The sequence below is a fragment of the Micropterus salmoides genome, unplaced genomic scaffold (assembly GCF_014851395.1).
Source record: "Micropterus salmoides isolate LMB-PRFRI ecotype aquatic unplaced genomic scaffold, ASM1485139v1 Ms_hic_scaffold_10, whole genome shotgun sequence".
NCBI lineage: Eukaryota > Metazoa > Chordata > Actinopteri > Centrarchiformes > Centrarchidae > Micropterus > Micropterus salmoides.
In genome coordinates this window covers 21,013,440-21,029,501 of record NW_024040041.1, presented here as the reverse complement: position 1 = coordinate 21,029,501, position 16,062 = coordinate 21,013,440, and the positions used below count along the sequence as shown (strand labels likewise).

Sequence of the window (16,062 nt, the reverse complement as noted above, 5' to 3'; positions counted from 1 at the left end):
TGTTGAACTGTCTCGCTTTCATGTATGAGCTGGAAACTGTTTGTGTCATCTGTTTAGGCTGCAGAAGAGGACTGTGTTAACACGGTTCAGTTAGTGTAATTGTATTGAGGATGTGTAGAACAAGTCAAGCACTCCCTTTCGTGTGTCCGGTTTACTTCTCAAGAGTCCTTGTGAGATGACACAGAGTGCACGTGTGTGTATGTCTGTGTGCGCGCGCGTGTGTAGGATGTACTGTCTCCGTGGATCATGAAGCATAACAGATGGAACAAATCAGCACACACAAATTTTACGGAGAACTCTGGAAAAAGTGTGTCTGCTCGTGTTCCCTCTCTCTCCCTGTTTGTGTGTCCTCCCTCAGGTGTCTTTTGTTCTTACTCTAAGTGCCATCCTTCCATGACTGTGCTCTACTTTGAAGTCTGTCAATCCCCTCCATGCAGACAAAATTTAATCAATCTGAAAATTATCTTTCAAATGATCAGTTGCTTTTTCCAGCACCTTAATTAAAGTCTTACACGTGATTTAACAATGACTTTAACCTTAATTTATGAATAATTTCCAATATCGATGTGTTGTATGTTAAAATGTCTAATTTTAAGAAAGGTAATTATACTGTACGCTTTGATACGTTTCATTAATATTTGACAAAACGATTTTGCTGTTTTCAGCAAAAAAGCCTGGATTAACCCAATGTGTCATACGTGCATCACATCCCAGAGCAAGGTCAGGAACTAATCGGTGAAGAAAGGGATGATAACAATCCTAAAACACTGGATACTACATTTTGTTTCATTCAGACTTACATTCAAAGTTCTTTTTGGATATAATATTATTTGATCTATTAAGGAGACATCACTCATTCATACCATTATTACTCTTGTTCATTACTGGCTGCCCTCCTCCAGTATGTTTACACTTGGCAAGAACTGACTGAATTTGTCCGGAAAATATTGGTTGTGACTTATGCCATGTCATAAAAAAGCCATGTTAGACAAACATATTGTAATTCTTTCAAGACAGACGTGTCCTCATCGTTATACAGTATTTACTGTTGTCTCATACCGGGAGCTCTGTGCTTGGAAAAAAGTGTTGTGAAAGACTATCTGTCAAAGATATTGGCACCTCTAAGTGGCTCTATCCTCTTCCATTTGCAAAGCACAGGAAAGAGTTTTTCGGACATCAAAGTAAATATAAAGTTACTACTCTAACAACACTTCAACTTCCACCCAGAGAGTTACAAGTAAACAGTGCAAAGAGAAACATGGTCTGTCCACAGAGCAGAGAGGGCAAATCATGACTGTGTAGCTCTAACCAAACCCCTTGACGTACACATTTTCCCAAATAGGTTATCTTGTGCTCATGCACTGTAGAAATACAACTATTGGGATTAGAAAACAGACACACACACACGCACACACACACACACACACACACACACACACACATCTTATATAGTAGTGTCTGACAGATGAGATAAGGGGCTTAGATGAAGGGGGCAGGGCTGTCTCTGGTGAAACTCTGACTGACATGGCAGCTCTGGGGTAATCCTGCTAATCCTCTGCTAGCTCAGGGGTGCAGTGGGACTGGAGGCCTTTGACCCTGCACCAAGAGGAGGTGCCAACACACACCCCCAAACACACACACACACACACACACACACACACACACACACAAAAACCAAACCTCTGGTGGCATTTGAGAATTCATAGTCATACATCTCCATCATTTGGCTGCACCACCACACTCCTAAAGTGTAAATTATTAACTTTTATGGATCCCTAAAATATGCTGATAACGTTTGTTTAGGTAGAACAGCATGTTCACGTTGTTTGGAATGATGAGGCAATTAGGATTATGAGGCCAATTAACTCTGACCCACTGGACCATTCGTATTACCAGGAAAAGTGTGAAGCTGTTGAAGAAACAGCTCGCAGTCACTTATGTGACTTGTTTGTGTCATGGTCTCTAAAGCTGACGTTTGAATGAAGGAGCCCATGTAAAATTGTAAACATGCGAACAATTGAACATGTGAAAGTTTTCATGCAAATTTGAGTGTGGGATACTTTTTTAATTCCCTTTTCAAGAGCATTTACAGAGCACAATTATCTGTGTATCTGTTATATCTACACAAGTTGTGATTCAGGTGTCCACCTAAATTTAAATCACAGGTGTGCTATCAAGCCCAAAATACTTGACAGGGCTTTTAAGACAGAGGGGCTTTAAATTAAATGGATGTGAAACAGCCTGAAAAGTATAGACTATGTTTTGTGTACCATACCAAAGAAAGGGAGACTGACTGAATGATTGATTTAAAGTTTTCTCTTCACTTGTGCTCCTGATCTAATATTTATCCTATCATAACTGAAAAAATAACAACGAGTCACATCTTTACCTCTGACAAGTAGGCTGCTTGGTGTGTAATGCCATCCAGTGTTTGACATTAAAAAGACTGTAATGTGTTCAGGATGGAGGGATTCCTCAGCTCCACGGGCAGTCATCCGCCTTCCAGAGTTTCTGAGACTCTTGAGAGCTGCGTCAAAGTAGAGGAACAGGACTGGAATCTTCATTGCTTTCAAAATAAAAGTAGTGTGAGTAAGTATTTTGTATGGACAATACAAATCAATTTAGAGACACAAACTTACAACAGGTGTATTTAGTTTGCACCGTGATTATATCGTTGGAGCACATTTTTAAACATAATTATTAATTAGTGACAACAGTACAGTAGAACCTAATTTGATCAGATCATTTGCATAAATAAGTGTTACTGCAATATGCTTTCAGTTATTATGTGGCCTACCATCCAGCCTGTAGAGAAACAGTGAGTGACATCACAGTAGTAGTAAATATGGGCCTATGGAATATATGTAAGCATTATAAACATGTTGATTGAAGAAAGTGCTAGATGATGAATGATACAATATTTTACAAGGTTTCAAACAGCCTTTTTATTTTTGAGCTTACTCGCTGCATTCTCAACAGGTTTACTTTGAAAGGATTTACCGGAAGTATGCTTTTCATACTCTTGCATGCTTGATGCAGCAGCCTGGTGTAGATAACTTGGTGCGGCTGTGTGAGCGCTTACACACTGAGAGCAAATGATGGGAGATAAACTCAGTCCGTGACGCGCGCGTATCGCTCACCTGGCGATATTTCCATTCCCTGTTTTGTGATTTTTTCTCTCTCTGTTTTTGACTATTGTTTATATAAGAATAAAGCAGAACTGGAGTTCAAGCTGGAGGGGAGCGTCCGCTGTACAATTCAATATCAGTTCCCATACTGGCTATAATTTGTGTTTTGGGAAATTGCGCACCGATTGTCAAAGGTTTGAGTCATGGCAGAGGAGTGAGGCGCCTTTGCCAAAATGCCTGTCAACTGGAATATAACTTTTTCACGGCGGTCCTATGGAATATAGTCCGATTTTACACAGTCTACATGTTGTGCCATCATCCCACGTGAAAAACAAACTATTTGTGTTGTGTATAATGCTGTCTCTTTGGGTGTATATGATTTATTGTTGTGTTGGCTACTGCTCTACTGTGCCAAACCAGACGTACGGCTCGGTGAGCAGACGCGAAAACGATGCAGAAGTTGACAATCAGGAGTCCTCTCTCGGGGCGTCCAGGGACTTGCTGAATAACGAAAATGATTTGGACAGCAGAGGCGAAGAGTGGGATGAAATCAGAGGCGAGGCGAAGGCGTTGGATGATAATGCCATGTCAGGTTTCGTAAATGAGTCGGAAAGTAAAAAGTTGCCCCAGGCGATCATCATCGGGGTGAAGAAAGGGGGGACCAGGGCGCTGCTGGAGTTTCTGCGCCTGCATCCAGACATCAGAGCGGTGGGAGCGGAGCCGCACTTTTTCGACCGCAACTACGACAAGGGACTGGAGTGGTACAGGTATCACATGACTATGCTTCATTTTTATGTTCAAAAAATGTGCTTCTGCTGCCGATATTTAAGCGCCTATAGTGCCTTGCTCAATGGCATTTCATGTAGCTATGGTGGCTCTTTTGAAGCATAGTTATTGGCTGTGGTCGACTCTGTTCAGTCCAGAATAACGACACAAAAAACATTGTTCCTCTCCTGAAAATAATATTTTCACCTTGTCAATTCATGCCAGTTTTATCTTCTTTGTATCATATGATTTAACCGTATAACAACATCAAGACAGTAGCATGAAATCTCTAATATGCTAAATCAAGACATGTGGTTGTGACCACCAAAGAAAAAAATTCCATCTGCCTTTTAAATAAAGTGACTTTGTTCCTATCGCTACTATATTACACAATCTTGACAGTAAAAAGAACATATACATGTGATAATCAGCTATGAATAATTCCAGGGAAGATAACATGTGTGCAAGGTGATACGATAATATAATGAGAAAACATAATTGTGATACTGTGCAATGCAATTTAAGAGAGTTATTTTATTAGACAAAAGCAAGCAACATGATCCTGCTGGTAGATTCAATCTTTTTAAGAACTAAAATTTTTTGAAGTGAAGTTTGATGTGTTTTGATTTCATATTAATTTATGTGAGCTTATAGAAGAACTTTAAATTCCACTATATTACTGTTTTCATTAAGTCAGAGACTAAATATGTTATAAGGTTGTCATGTTGATTACCAAGGTAAATCTGATAGTTCAGAATAAACTAAATAGTTATATTGTTATGGATTAAAAGGAAAATGGAAACTCAGCCAATGAAGCAGTGCTGATAAGGTGATTAAGAAAGAGATGAAGCAATACTCTCTAGGTGAAATCCACTTTCACTCTGTTGTTATTATTATACAAGCACAGGTACAAAATACACACACATGCATAATCAGGACCTATAAGCATGCGTTAATGTATGGAGAGATGTCAGAGTGAGGGGGCTGCCACATAGCAGTTATGGTTTAGGCACCCTCGACAGTGCCGAACTGGCAGGTGATAGCAGTTTGCATGTGAAAAGCAGGACCAGGCTATTTTAACATCTAGATGGTTCATCTTACAGTTTAAACATCTGCAGGTGAAATCAAACCTCTAGGTCATAGAACTCAAATAGTTTCTGTAAAGAGTAAAACTTTCTGTTTGCACTGACATTTTAGGTAACTCTTCTCAGTCCTGTTCATTTACAAAGCACAGTCGATTTTCTGCTTGTTTGCATAACCTTCACTCCAAGCTCCTGGAATTTTTGGACGTAGACTTAATGTGGCTTTCTGATAGGTAGAAAAAGGATAAAGCACAGCTTCCTTTTAGATTTGATCCATATTCTGTTCAAAGAAACAGCCCTTGTTGTATGGTTAGGAACCAGCAAGTTACATCATGCAGTCATCTTAGAGCAGCCAGGAGCGTGATTCAAGATTATGACTTCCAGGGTATTGATTTTGTGGCAGCAATTAGTTTTGATCCTCAATCCAAATAGACATCACTGTCAAAGGCAGAGATCAGGGATCTGAGGCTGCCTTCAACATTGTGTAACGTAGCATTTTTATTGTATTCTCTGCCATGGCAACTGTTGTCCTTGTAAGCCTACCATACTTCACATCTCAATGTGCAAGCCCTTTACTATTGACCCAGCCGCACAATTACACAACTTACACAAATAAATGAATAACACGCTTTATTCATGGAAATTATCGATCTTTATGTACCTGAAATGTTCCTGGAAATGGTTTGGCATTGGATGTTTTACATCAGAGCAACTGCATTGTTAATAAGAGATTATAAGAGATACTGCTGTTCCAAGTGTCCATTTGACTGAGCCGAGGGATTAACAGGCAATGTCAAAGGATCTACACACTGTTTCAAAGCTGGCTCCATAAAGCTACAATAGGGGAAGCGAAGCATTGTTCAAAGGACTTCTCGCTTAAGCTCCTTTAAGAATTTCCGGACAGGTTTGGGACATTTTTGGATGATCAGTCTGTGGAGAGTGGTCTTTTGTCCGTCTCTACAGACTGAGCAACAAGAACAAATTGAAATCATCCTATGCTTGAAGATGTTTGACTTTTTTTTAAACCTTCCGCTGCACAAGTGATGCACAAGTAGACAACGCATGTTATGAATAATATAAGGTCTAAAAGAAGGAGAGGCTGTCAATAAAAGATGGATAAAATTAAATGTTATGTAAATGATAGTCAAAGAAGCAACTGTATATAATTGATACCTGCCTGCTACTTGTTCACAGTGGCAACTGCATACCAAACACACAGCTAGTGGATGTGGGAAACTGTTTCATCTTGAGACATGTCTAATGAAGGCTTCTTTTCCCGGAGAGCTGATCTGACTAATTAAAACAACTTGGCTTGAGTTGCCACAGTGAGTGCACTGTGCCACAGACTGACCCCATACAGCAGAGCACCATGACAACGAGTCAATCCTTAATGATCATTTAGTGGAGCTCAGAAAACCCCTCGCCTTGCGTGGTGGTGGAGCACATCCTTGTTGGACAAATTCGTTTTTCCACACAAACTGTGCGTATACATGACCACTTAATAAATGCATATTTTTTATAAGACGTTTTAGTTGTTTGGCTCGCCTGTTAAAACTTTTCATCACACAGTCTTGGCTTAATTCTCTTAGCTTATCTTTAAGACTTCTGATCAAACAGGTGTTGATTTGTTTTCCCATATGTTTCACTTCACTGCCCCCAGACTGATGGTGCGCAGTAGCTTGGAGAGAGAAGCAGTCCATTGGGTGGGCTTATCAGCTCCTGTGGCGGCATTGAGTTGTGCCCACACCATTTATCTGCTGTGATTGGTGTGTCCATCCGGCTGGAGGTCTGCTGTGTCCATCCTGCTGGAACCCCACAGAGGAGAGACCCCCGCACAGCAAGACACCAACCACAATACAGCCCATTTTCACCGATAGGCAGAAAAAGAGAAGCAGGCATACAATTGTTCATGCTTACTTCCATACACCACAGAAGGCAACTCTTTGGCTCCGCCTTTCTTTAATAACATCATCCCAACTTCCTCCAGTATGTCTTATTGTGGCAGGTTAACTACTCTTCTACTGAATGTATGTTCAAATCAAGCCCCTCTGTGTTCTATACAGTAGGTGTGAATTAATTGCTGAAATTGTGTCTTTCCTCTTGAGGCTCCATATTTAGAACAATGTGCAGCCTTCTTACTAACTCATTTACGGTGTCAGAGAAGACGGGCTAATCCTCCTCAGAGCCCCAGGGAAGCTTACTGCAGGCCAGTGGCAGATAGAGGGCAGTAAATTTAAAGTGAGTCTTTAGAAAGCGCAACAGTATTATGGAGCTCAATGAAAGGGGATGCTGGAGAACCCCCGAGGTCTGCATTAACCCTGACAATAAAAGAGCAGACAATTAGTGTGAAACATGTTTTCTCTGCCTTCACTTTGTATGCAAATGTGCTCAGAAGGGTGAAAGTGCCCTTTGACGAGGCCCAGCAGGAGTTCATCAGAAAGACCATTCATTGGAACCTGGCCAAGAAAAGACTGAAACACTACACTTAAGCTTTTTAGCCTGAAAGTTGACTTTCAGAGATCTCTGTGTGGAAAGTTGTGTTTCCCAAGAGTCAGTTCATTTGAGTCCACTGGTGGCATTTTGCTTACTCATCACTTTTAGCTCTTTGCATGGACACAGGGGGATTGGTGTAAATGAGAGAACTCTCGATATAGGTATCCCTCAGCTTAAACTAATGCGTCAGCACACTGACAGGAAAAGAAGGGGAAAACTGTGTTGATAATGAGATGCTTCCAACACTGTTGCTTCAAACATTCCAAAAATATTTCCACAACCCATAAAACCTTACACTTTAAAACCTCCTATAATGCAAAAAGCAACCCAGACTCTAACAGATTGTTACTTCCGATAGACTATGCTAGCATTCCTAGAAAAAGTCCATTAGACTGTCAATACTGGCAATGTGCACCTCCCCTTCCTATTCAGGAGATTGAAGATTTAATTTTCTGCAATAACCCCCCGGGCTTTAGCTTGAGGCAATTTGTCAAACCACAGCACTTATTACAGCACTTTGGAAACACTGAAACACAACAAGTTTACTTCATTATATCCCCTTGAGCTGTTGACTTCCCCATCTCTCTCTTTTGTAGTATCTTCAGAGAGAATGTGTTGTTTCCTGCTTCTGTCTTTCACTCTGATGCAGAGACTCCCTGACAGCAAGTCAGAGCAAGTTTAGAAATAAGCAATCTGCCTCAGCCATCTTTGTTTTGCTTCTTGCTTCTTTGAAGTTTTGTTTGCTTTTGCTGATCCTCTCAGACCAGCGTGCGTCTCTGGGGAATTACCTACCAACCACTACATGTTGAAGACATACATTACATGCAAGGAATGTGCTTACCTAAATGTATATATATATATATATATATATATATATATATATACACATATATTTAGCTAAGCACAAAACAAAACTCTCTCTCTCTCTCTCTCTCTCTCTCTCTCTCTATATATATATATATATATATATATATATATACACACATATAGTTTTGTTTGTTTTTTTGATAACAGTCCAGTGTAAGCTGGATTATAACTGTTCCGATGGCACCCAGTGACTGGGTGAATCTCACAGCTGCAGTTGACCAATATTAGTTGATTGGTATCAATACAGAACACGTGTCTTTGCTCTTTACTAATACAGTATTGCATTAGCCTCAGAATATAGCCAACAATGTAATAATAACCTGTTATTACAGTATTATTTATGACATGTTATTTTGTTTTGCTTTACAAAACAAGTTTGGTTACATGAACACATAAACTGCTGTCACCTGCGCTCTCGTTTCTCTTCGCTGTAGCTGTTTATTTCACTTTTTCTCTAAAGGCAGTTTCTGTTCCTTTGTTTCTTCACATTATATAAAAAAACTGTACTGAAGCTCACTATAGGTTAGTGTTGTTACCTATAGTTACCCAAGACTTGGCCTTGTTCCACCAAGTTTTTATTACCACTTTTCTTTGTACTTTGTAAGTTTCTTCATCTTTTGGCTTCTGGTTAATAGTGCTGCTTGTTAAGAGAATACTGACTTAGCATTGCTCTCCTATAACATTGTTGGACTAAAGATTACAATGGTGTATTAGGGCCATTGTAAAAAAATTACGGAGAGGGGGACAATATTCTAAGAAAAAAGATTAAAGCTGAAAATGTACAAGAAAATGTATTATTTAGTCATTGGATATTTTCTGAAGGGGTTAATTTACGAGAATAAAATGCAATATTCTCTGAGATTATAAAGTAATACATTTGCAAAAAAACTCTTTCAGAAGCAGAGATGAGGAGCAGGCTACAGAGATCAAGTTACCATACTTTTATTAAACCCCACACTGTCAGATTTCTTTCATTTTCATACTTGTGGTCTTCAGCCCCTTCACACCTGTTGATTAGTCCGTCTGAGCTGTCATCCAAAACAGAATCAGACCTGTTCACGGTGAGATTTTGTGGGATCACACCGTGAGATAGACTTTATCACGCATTACCTGATAATTCTGATGACTGTTCAATCACTTTCACAAAGATTGTAAAAACATTCAGTGTGACTGGTTTAGCATTGTTGGTATATGTTTCTCCAACACCACCACCCCGATAAAAAAGTGCTTGCTGGTTCTATAAACAACCAACTGTCAGAATTGTTAAGTGTTAATGCAAGGCTGACAGTTGTGTGAGTGAAGCCAGAATGGCTCACGCACTGTTCCTCCTCCTCTCCTCCTCCTCTTTTCAAACTGGGCCTGTCTCCATCAGACAGCCAGGTGGCCTTGAATTCTGCATACCGACAGTAATAATGGAGGATGGGGAAAAGGCATTCTCTGCACTATCATTGTTGTACAGGAATGCTGTTGAGATACTGAATGCTGTTCTATGTCATATTAGAAGGTCCTGAGTGTAAAGCGTGATTATTATGACTTTCACACACATGATAAGATGGGCTGCAATGTCAAAAGAGCACCTTCCTTAAAGATGCTTTCCTCTTTGATTTCTGTCTGGAGATCACCTCACAGTACATTGGTTTGATTATTATAAGGGGCTGCATACCAACACCTCTCATCCTGTCTTTGAGAAGTGGAATGATTCTCACGGTAGCTCAGCCTCTCTCAGAACTGCAGTGGAAGATCCGAACCCATCATGACATTAGATAATGCTGCGTGTTTTTTCTGCAGTCACATGTCGCAGTGGTCTGAAAAGCTGAAGTATAGATGCCAATTAGAGTCAGTCAAGCAGAATACTGCAAGATAAAAAAAAATTGTCTGAGTTTTCTGCATCCTACTTGTTCTTTACATTAAGTGAACTCATTACAAAGGACATCATCCAGCAGCCAAACACGAAGCAACATTGTAAATTCTTGCCTTTGAACTTGCTTCCTGAAAGCACTGAAAGTAAACAAGGCACCAGCTTTCCCCAGCAGCCAGTTTAATGGATACACCTGACTGCCAAGCAGACAAAACAAAGACAAATAACACAACACACCACTCCAGAATTAATATATGTCTGTAGGGTGATATACGCTATTTTGTGCTGCCGCTACAAGAAAATGCAGACACAGCATCTAAAGTGGCTTGTGATTTGAAACTTTGACATTGGCTTCTGGGTCAGGGAAGTCAACCTATGTCTCCTTCATCCAACAGCGCACCTGATTCCATCTAATCCTCTTTTTATTCCTTCCACTCCCTCCGCTCCTGCTTTATCTCGTTCACTTAACAGTCTTCCTCTCTGCCTCCCTCAGTTATCCTCTCAGCCCTGCAGTTCTACTGCGAGTTTAACAGGACAGGTTAGAGGACACAGCGTGTGTATGTGCACACGCAAGCATCAATATAGATTAATTTTTAGAGCACCAATTATAGGACTTTCAAAATACATTTACAGCCCAGTTAGAAGTTACACGTTTAAGGTAAAGCACAGTTTTTAGCTTTATGAAGTCAAATAGAAATTCATCAAGGGGCAAGTCAGCACGCTGTGTCTCAATTTTAGAGAGAGGAATATTTTTTTGTCTTGAAGCTGAATGATGTCTTTGCATGGCTGATTGATAGATGAGGAAGCACTGAAACCTATTGGTTCCAGGCAACATTGTTTATTAAGCAGAACAAATTGTGAAAGCTTGCTACATCTGCCCCCCTTAGGCAACTCTCTCACTCCATGCTCAGTCAGAGATGTTCTCCCCTGTTCTATCTCTGCTAAGATGAATAATGCATGTACTTCTCACACAGATTGTTTTGCTAGGGGACTAAGTGGAAAGTTTGATTGGTAGTAAGTTTTTGCCTCCCTTGGGGCCCCAAGAAAGGCCTGCAGCGCTCCGCTTGTGTGTATCCAAGAGATGCAGAAGATAATTGCAGGGGCTTCTGATAGAGTTGTTTTTGTCTCTCCTACCTATTACCTTGATTAGGTTTGTGCCTTTCCACCACATACAATGGTGGCTAAGGCTCTCAGGGAGAGAAAGGTGGAATAAATGTGTAAGACCTTGGGGTCTCCATAGAAAGGAAGGGCAGAGCAGGTGAAAGTAGTACTGATGAAATTGCATAAGAAAGCGCACCCCTTGTGTGTCTGTATGGCACTAATGAGGTATGGGTGATGCCTACTTTTCCCATAATCACTAAGCTTTTTCTCCGTGCTCTGCACAGCTAAATCTTGCTGGCCATTTTCTCGTTTACACCACATAAATTCATAAGATGAAAGCTGATGGGTTTGGTGAGGGGTATTGAAGCTCCTTGTGCGGGTATCAGCAGATGGTTGGAAATTATTGTAGCCACTTCAATGACATAGCTCCTCTGCTTTCCCGTGGTTCGATTTAGATCCAAACTGTTAACAATATTACTACGTACTGTAATAATTACTGTTTGACTGACTTTAACCAACATGATGTATGTTTTGGGGGTTGATGACATCACATCATGGATTATATTTATTTCCATCCTCACATATAGCAGATAACTGAACACTGCTCTTGCCTTCAAGACAGTTGTTGAGCCAGTTTGAGATATTAAACACTGATGAGGGACTGCAGGGACTAAAATGTTAGTTTTATGTAGTTCATAAATAAATCTCTTGAATGCAAGAGCAGAGTGTGTGAATCTCCTTCTTTGCTACTACGTGGGGACTAGAAAACATATAAGCCATAGACTGATGTTGCCTTCACACACTTCGGTCCCCAAGAGGATATTGAGCTCCTCTCCAATGCACCGAGATAAGAAATACTGGCTGTACGTTTACACATATAACAGCCAGATTCATATATTATTTATAGTGGGGAGGTGTTCATAGATAGTGAATAGTTTATGATTGTATTTAACTGGGTTTATACTGTAAATGGGCAATTCTCAAACACCACAAACAATGCAAATATAATACCCCTGCAATACCAATTGTGATTTTTTTTGGTGAAACTGTAAGAGAAGAGTTGATTCAAGTTGTGCCTGTAGTCTGTAGAGTTGTTGAATTGAATTACAATTACCTCAATCTGAACCCATACAATGTTGCATAGAGTGGAGTGAACACCGCTCTTACATGGTCTCACAAAATATAACTATGTTGGGTTGCATTCAGCTGTACAGTTTGTGTTATGGTTTCCAGCATTTGTATTTCTTCATGGATTAACTACTTAACATTGACTGTCATCGTCATGGCCACATATCTCTCTCTTTCTCTCTCTCTCCAGAGACAAGCCAGCCACCCAGCCAGCCAACAAGGCAGTCAACCAGCCTCTAATGCTCTAGCATGTTTGGCTTAGCCCTAATCCCCCTTGGCTCACTTTAGCCATTATCCAGTCAGGGCTGCAGTTAACAGGCTATATTATGATCAACCAGAGCCATACAGGGTCAAGAAGAATATGCAGTTATGGCAATAGACAGCTCCCACGCTTAGCATTTTCTCCGTAGGAATGCAAGGCTTCTCCAAATCTTCACATTTTGCACAAACTTACTGATATGTGGCAAAAGGTGCAGTCACAGTCATCTGTCTCGGCATGACATAAGCAGCATAATGCTACCTATTCACAGTTAAACCATCCTTTGTATAATGTAATGAAGGTGCTGAATATTTCAATGTCAGGATTGTGGGGTTTAAAAGATGATTGAGGTCTAAAGGGAGATTAAATGCAGCAGCAGGAGATGAATGTCTTCTTTTAGGGTTTGCATTCAGAACTTGTCATGAACTTTGTATTGTGTTCACACGCAATCACCGATGATTGATAGGATTCCTGCTCTACCTACCAGTTCCTGTCACTTTGGGTACACTCACAGACTCTGTAAATGTTGCTCATGATGTCTACAATTGTCTTCTTGATGATGATTGACTTGCCTGACAGTACTTTAAACCTGCCATGGAGCTACTGTGTCAATGCTAATCTCATCTCCCTGTAAGGGAGCTATTGAAAGTTATTAGTTAGTTAGTAACATGAATAGAATGGCACATAGTTGTTTTTTGTGTGTGCCATAGAGTGCCTGTGGTGAAAATGTAAAACAGTGTGTTTATGTCCTTTACAGGGAGTTGATGCCCAAGTCAATAGAGGGCCAGTTGACCATGGAGAAGACCCCAAGCTACTATGTGACCAAGGAGGTTCCTGCTAGAATCTACACCATGTCTAAAGACACAAAGCTGATTGTAGTCGTCCGGGATCCTGTCACCAGGGCCATCTCAGACTACACCCAGACCCGCTCCAAGAAGCCGGACATCCCCTCTTTCGAGAGCCTGACCTTTAAGAACATGTCAGCGGGTCTGATTGACACCACATGGAGCGCTGTTCAAATTGGCATGTATGCTAAGCACCTTGAGCACTGGCTCCAGTACTTCCCCATGGAGCAGCTGCTGTTTGTTAGTGGAGAGCGTCTGATTAGCGACCCTGCAGGTGAGATGGCTCGAGTCCAGGACTTTCTTGGGCTCAGGAGGGTTGTCACAGAGAAGCATTTCCACTTTAACCCTGCAAAGGGCTTCCCTTGCCTTAAGAGACCTGAGGGGAACAGCAAGCCACACTGCTTGGGCAAAACCAAAGGCAGGACCCATCCTAATATTGACCCAAAGGTGGTGCAGAGGCTAAGGGACTTTTATAAACCCTATAATAGCAAGTTTTACGAGATGACTGGTCATGACTTTGGCTGGGACTGAGAGGGAAACCTTGATGACAGACTCATTCTGGTCCCTTGTCTGTGTTTTTAAAAAAAATAATTTTATCACTCTGAAGATATTGTTATACAGTGTATGTACAGTATTTGGTGGATGTGTAAAAAGTTCAGAAGTCTATTTTATGATAATTTATTGTTGTGATTTTAGCTCACTAAGCTGCCTAACCATGTTTATTCATGATCCACAACACAGGTTTTAATTCTCAGTAAGTACATTTTTATAAAAGCACAATGTTTTACGGGTATTATGAGCAGGGTCAGTAGCCCATGTGTTCACAAGGACATTGGCTTCATGTGGATAACCACTTCTCCATTTTTTTACTTTTCCAAGTTTTGCTTTTGCTTCACCTTAAGCTGAATGAAATCGAACTTTACAAACAACTAGTAATATCCCCTTAACATTTGCCTGACCCTCAGAGGTCTGTGGACCCACTTAGTCAGGTCGATATAGGCCTCAGCTGATCCAGTGCCACTTGCCAGGTGGATCAATACTGTAATAGCTCCTCATCATGTCAATTAGACCTGAGTGATGGCACTGCCTTGATCTCTTGAGCACCATAATAAAACAAGGATCCAGTAATGGTAGTAAGTTTATGGATGACCCTTGAGCCAACTTTAAGTTAATATAATAATATAAACGTCCACTACAATATTCTTACTTAACCACTATTTATATCGTTTCTACAAAAGGAATGTTGATTGGATCCGATTGAGGGTCCTGTCACAATAGTTTTGGGATGTTTTTATCCATTTTCCAAAAACCTGCTGCACAGGCTCCATAATGCCTAATAATTTATTGCTCTTTCCAGAAAAAAGTGATTTAAACAGCTTAATCGCATTCATTGATCTGTACTGAAATGGCTCCCATGGATCATCTTATACAGCTTTTTTTCTTTTTACCACAGGTGATACTAGATGTGTTAATGATGCCCATACCCACTATACATCAACTGATGGCAAATAAGCAGTTCTCTAAATCTTTGTAGTTTACGTTATTGCATTAAAGAGAATTAAAAAATAGACCTACTTTGGACCAAAATTCCTCATTTGAATTTCATGCATGGTTGAGTTTTATTCAGCCTTTATAAACATACATTTGTCAGCACAGACTACATTCGACAATGATGTACTGCAACCCCATAGTTGTTGAGGCACTATTTTGCTGTATGCATTGCTTTACAAACATGGAAATGAAGCAATGTTTGACTGAGAAGGTGATTTAAAGGTGCCGTCATGTCATTTTTATGAAGTAAGAAATAAATCTGTTTTACCAAAATCATTAACAGTCTCTCATCTTTGGCTTTACTATGTCCAAATACTTCTACTGTATTTACTATATTGTTTTAGAAATGCACTGACTGGTTTATGTAATTGTTTTACTTGCTTAAAATCCTGAAGATTTCTGAATCCCTGGAGGCAAAGGTGTACTGTTGTGTCCAATTCACCATCTTGCACATTATCGCGCTAACAGCCTAATTAGCACAGCGCTTTTAACTACTTTTAGCTGCCTCAGTCCCCCACCTCCACCAATGAGAGATAAGATGAGATGAGGTTTTGTTGCCATGACCCCCACAAATGCATAACAAAGTGTCAGGTTTCTAATCTGAAGAGAAGAGACTTTATGTCCCTGGGTGACACTTAACACTCCACAATATGAAGTGAGGTCAGGTTTTAAGCCACTATTTAAATTTGTTCATGTGAACGTAAACATGAGGTACTTGAAGCAGAAGTGATCTTTGTAGAGCTGATTATGCTGCTGATGAGACAAAATACAGTCACATAATTACAGTCTGTTGCACATAATTGTTTTCATTCCAGAAACATTCAGTATCTTCTGTGAATAGGCTCCGTCATATTTTAGGGAGGCACGATAGTTTGTCTATGCACTTGCCTCAAGCAACCAGTCCTATCCATCATGCAGCACAGCTAACAGCACTCCAAAAGGTTATGGTTCCAGCCAGATATGAATCACCCCACTCTATTAACGA

General features: G+C 40.3%; 1 protein-coding gene across 1 annotated transcript; it reads left to right on the top strand.

The window, feature by feature from the left end:
- The first annotated feature begins 3,068 nt into the window (after window positions 1-3,068).
- hs3st3b1a (heparan sulfate (glucosamine) 3-O-sulfotransferase 3B1a) lies at window positions 3,069-15,353 on the top strand. The gene is made up of 2 exons (XM_038702118.1): window positions 3,069-3,895; window positions 13,439-15,353. The coding sequence occupies exons 1-2, from the start codon at window positions 3,402-3,404 to the stop codon at window positions 14,055-14,057; spliced, it is 1,113 nt and encodes a 370-aa protein (XP_038558046.1). The 5' UTR covers window positions 3,069-3,401; the 3' UTR covers window positions 14,058-15,353.
- The last annotated feature ends 709 nt before the right edge of the window (window positions 15,354-16,062 follow it).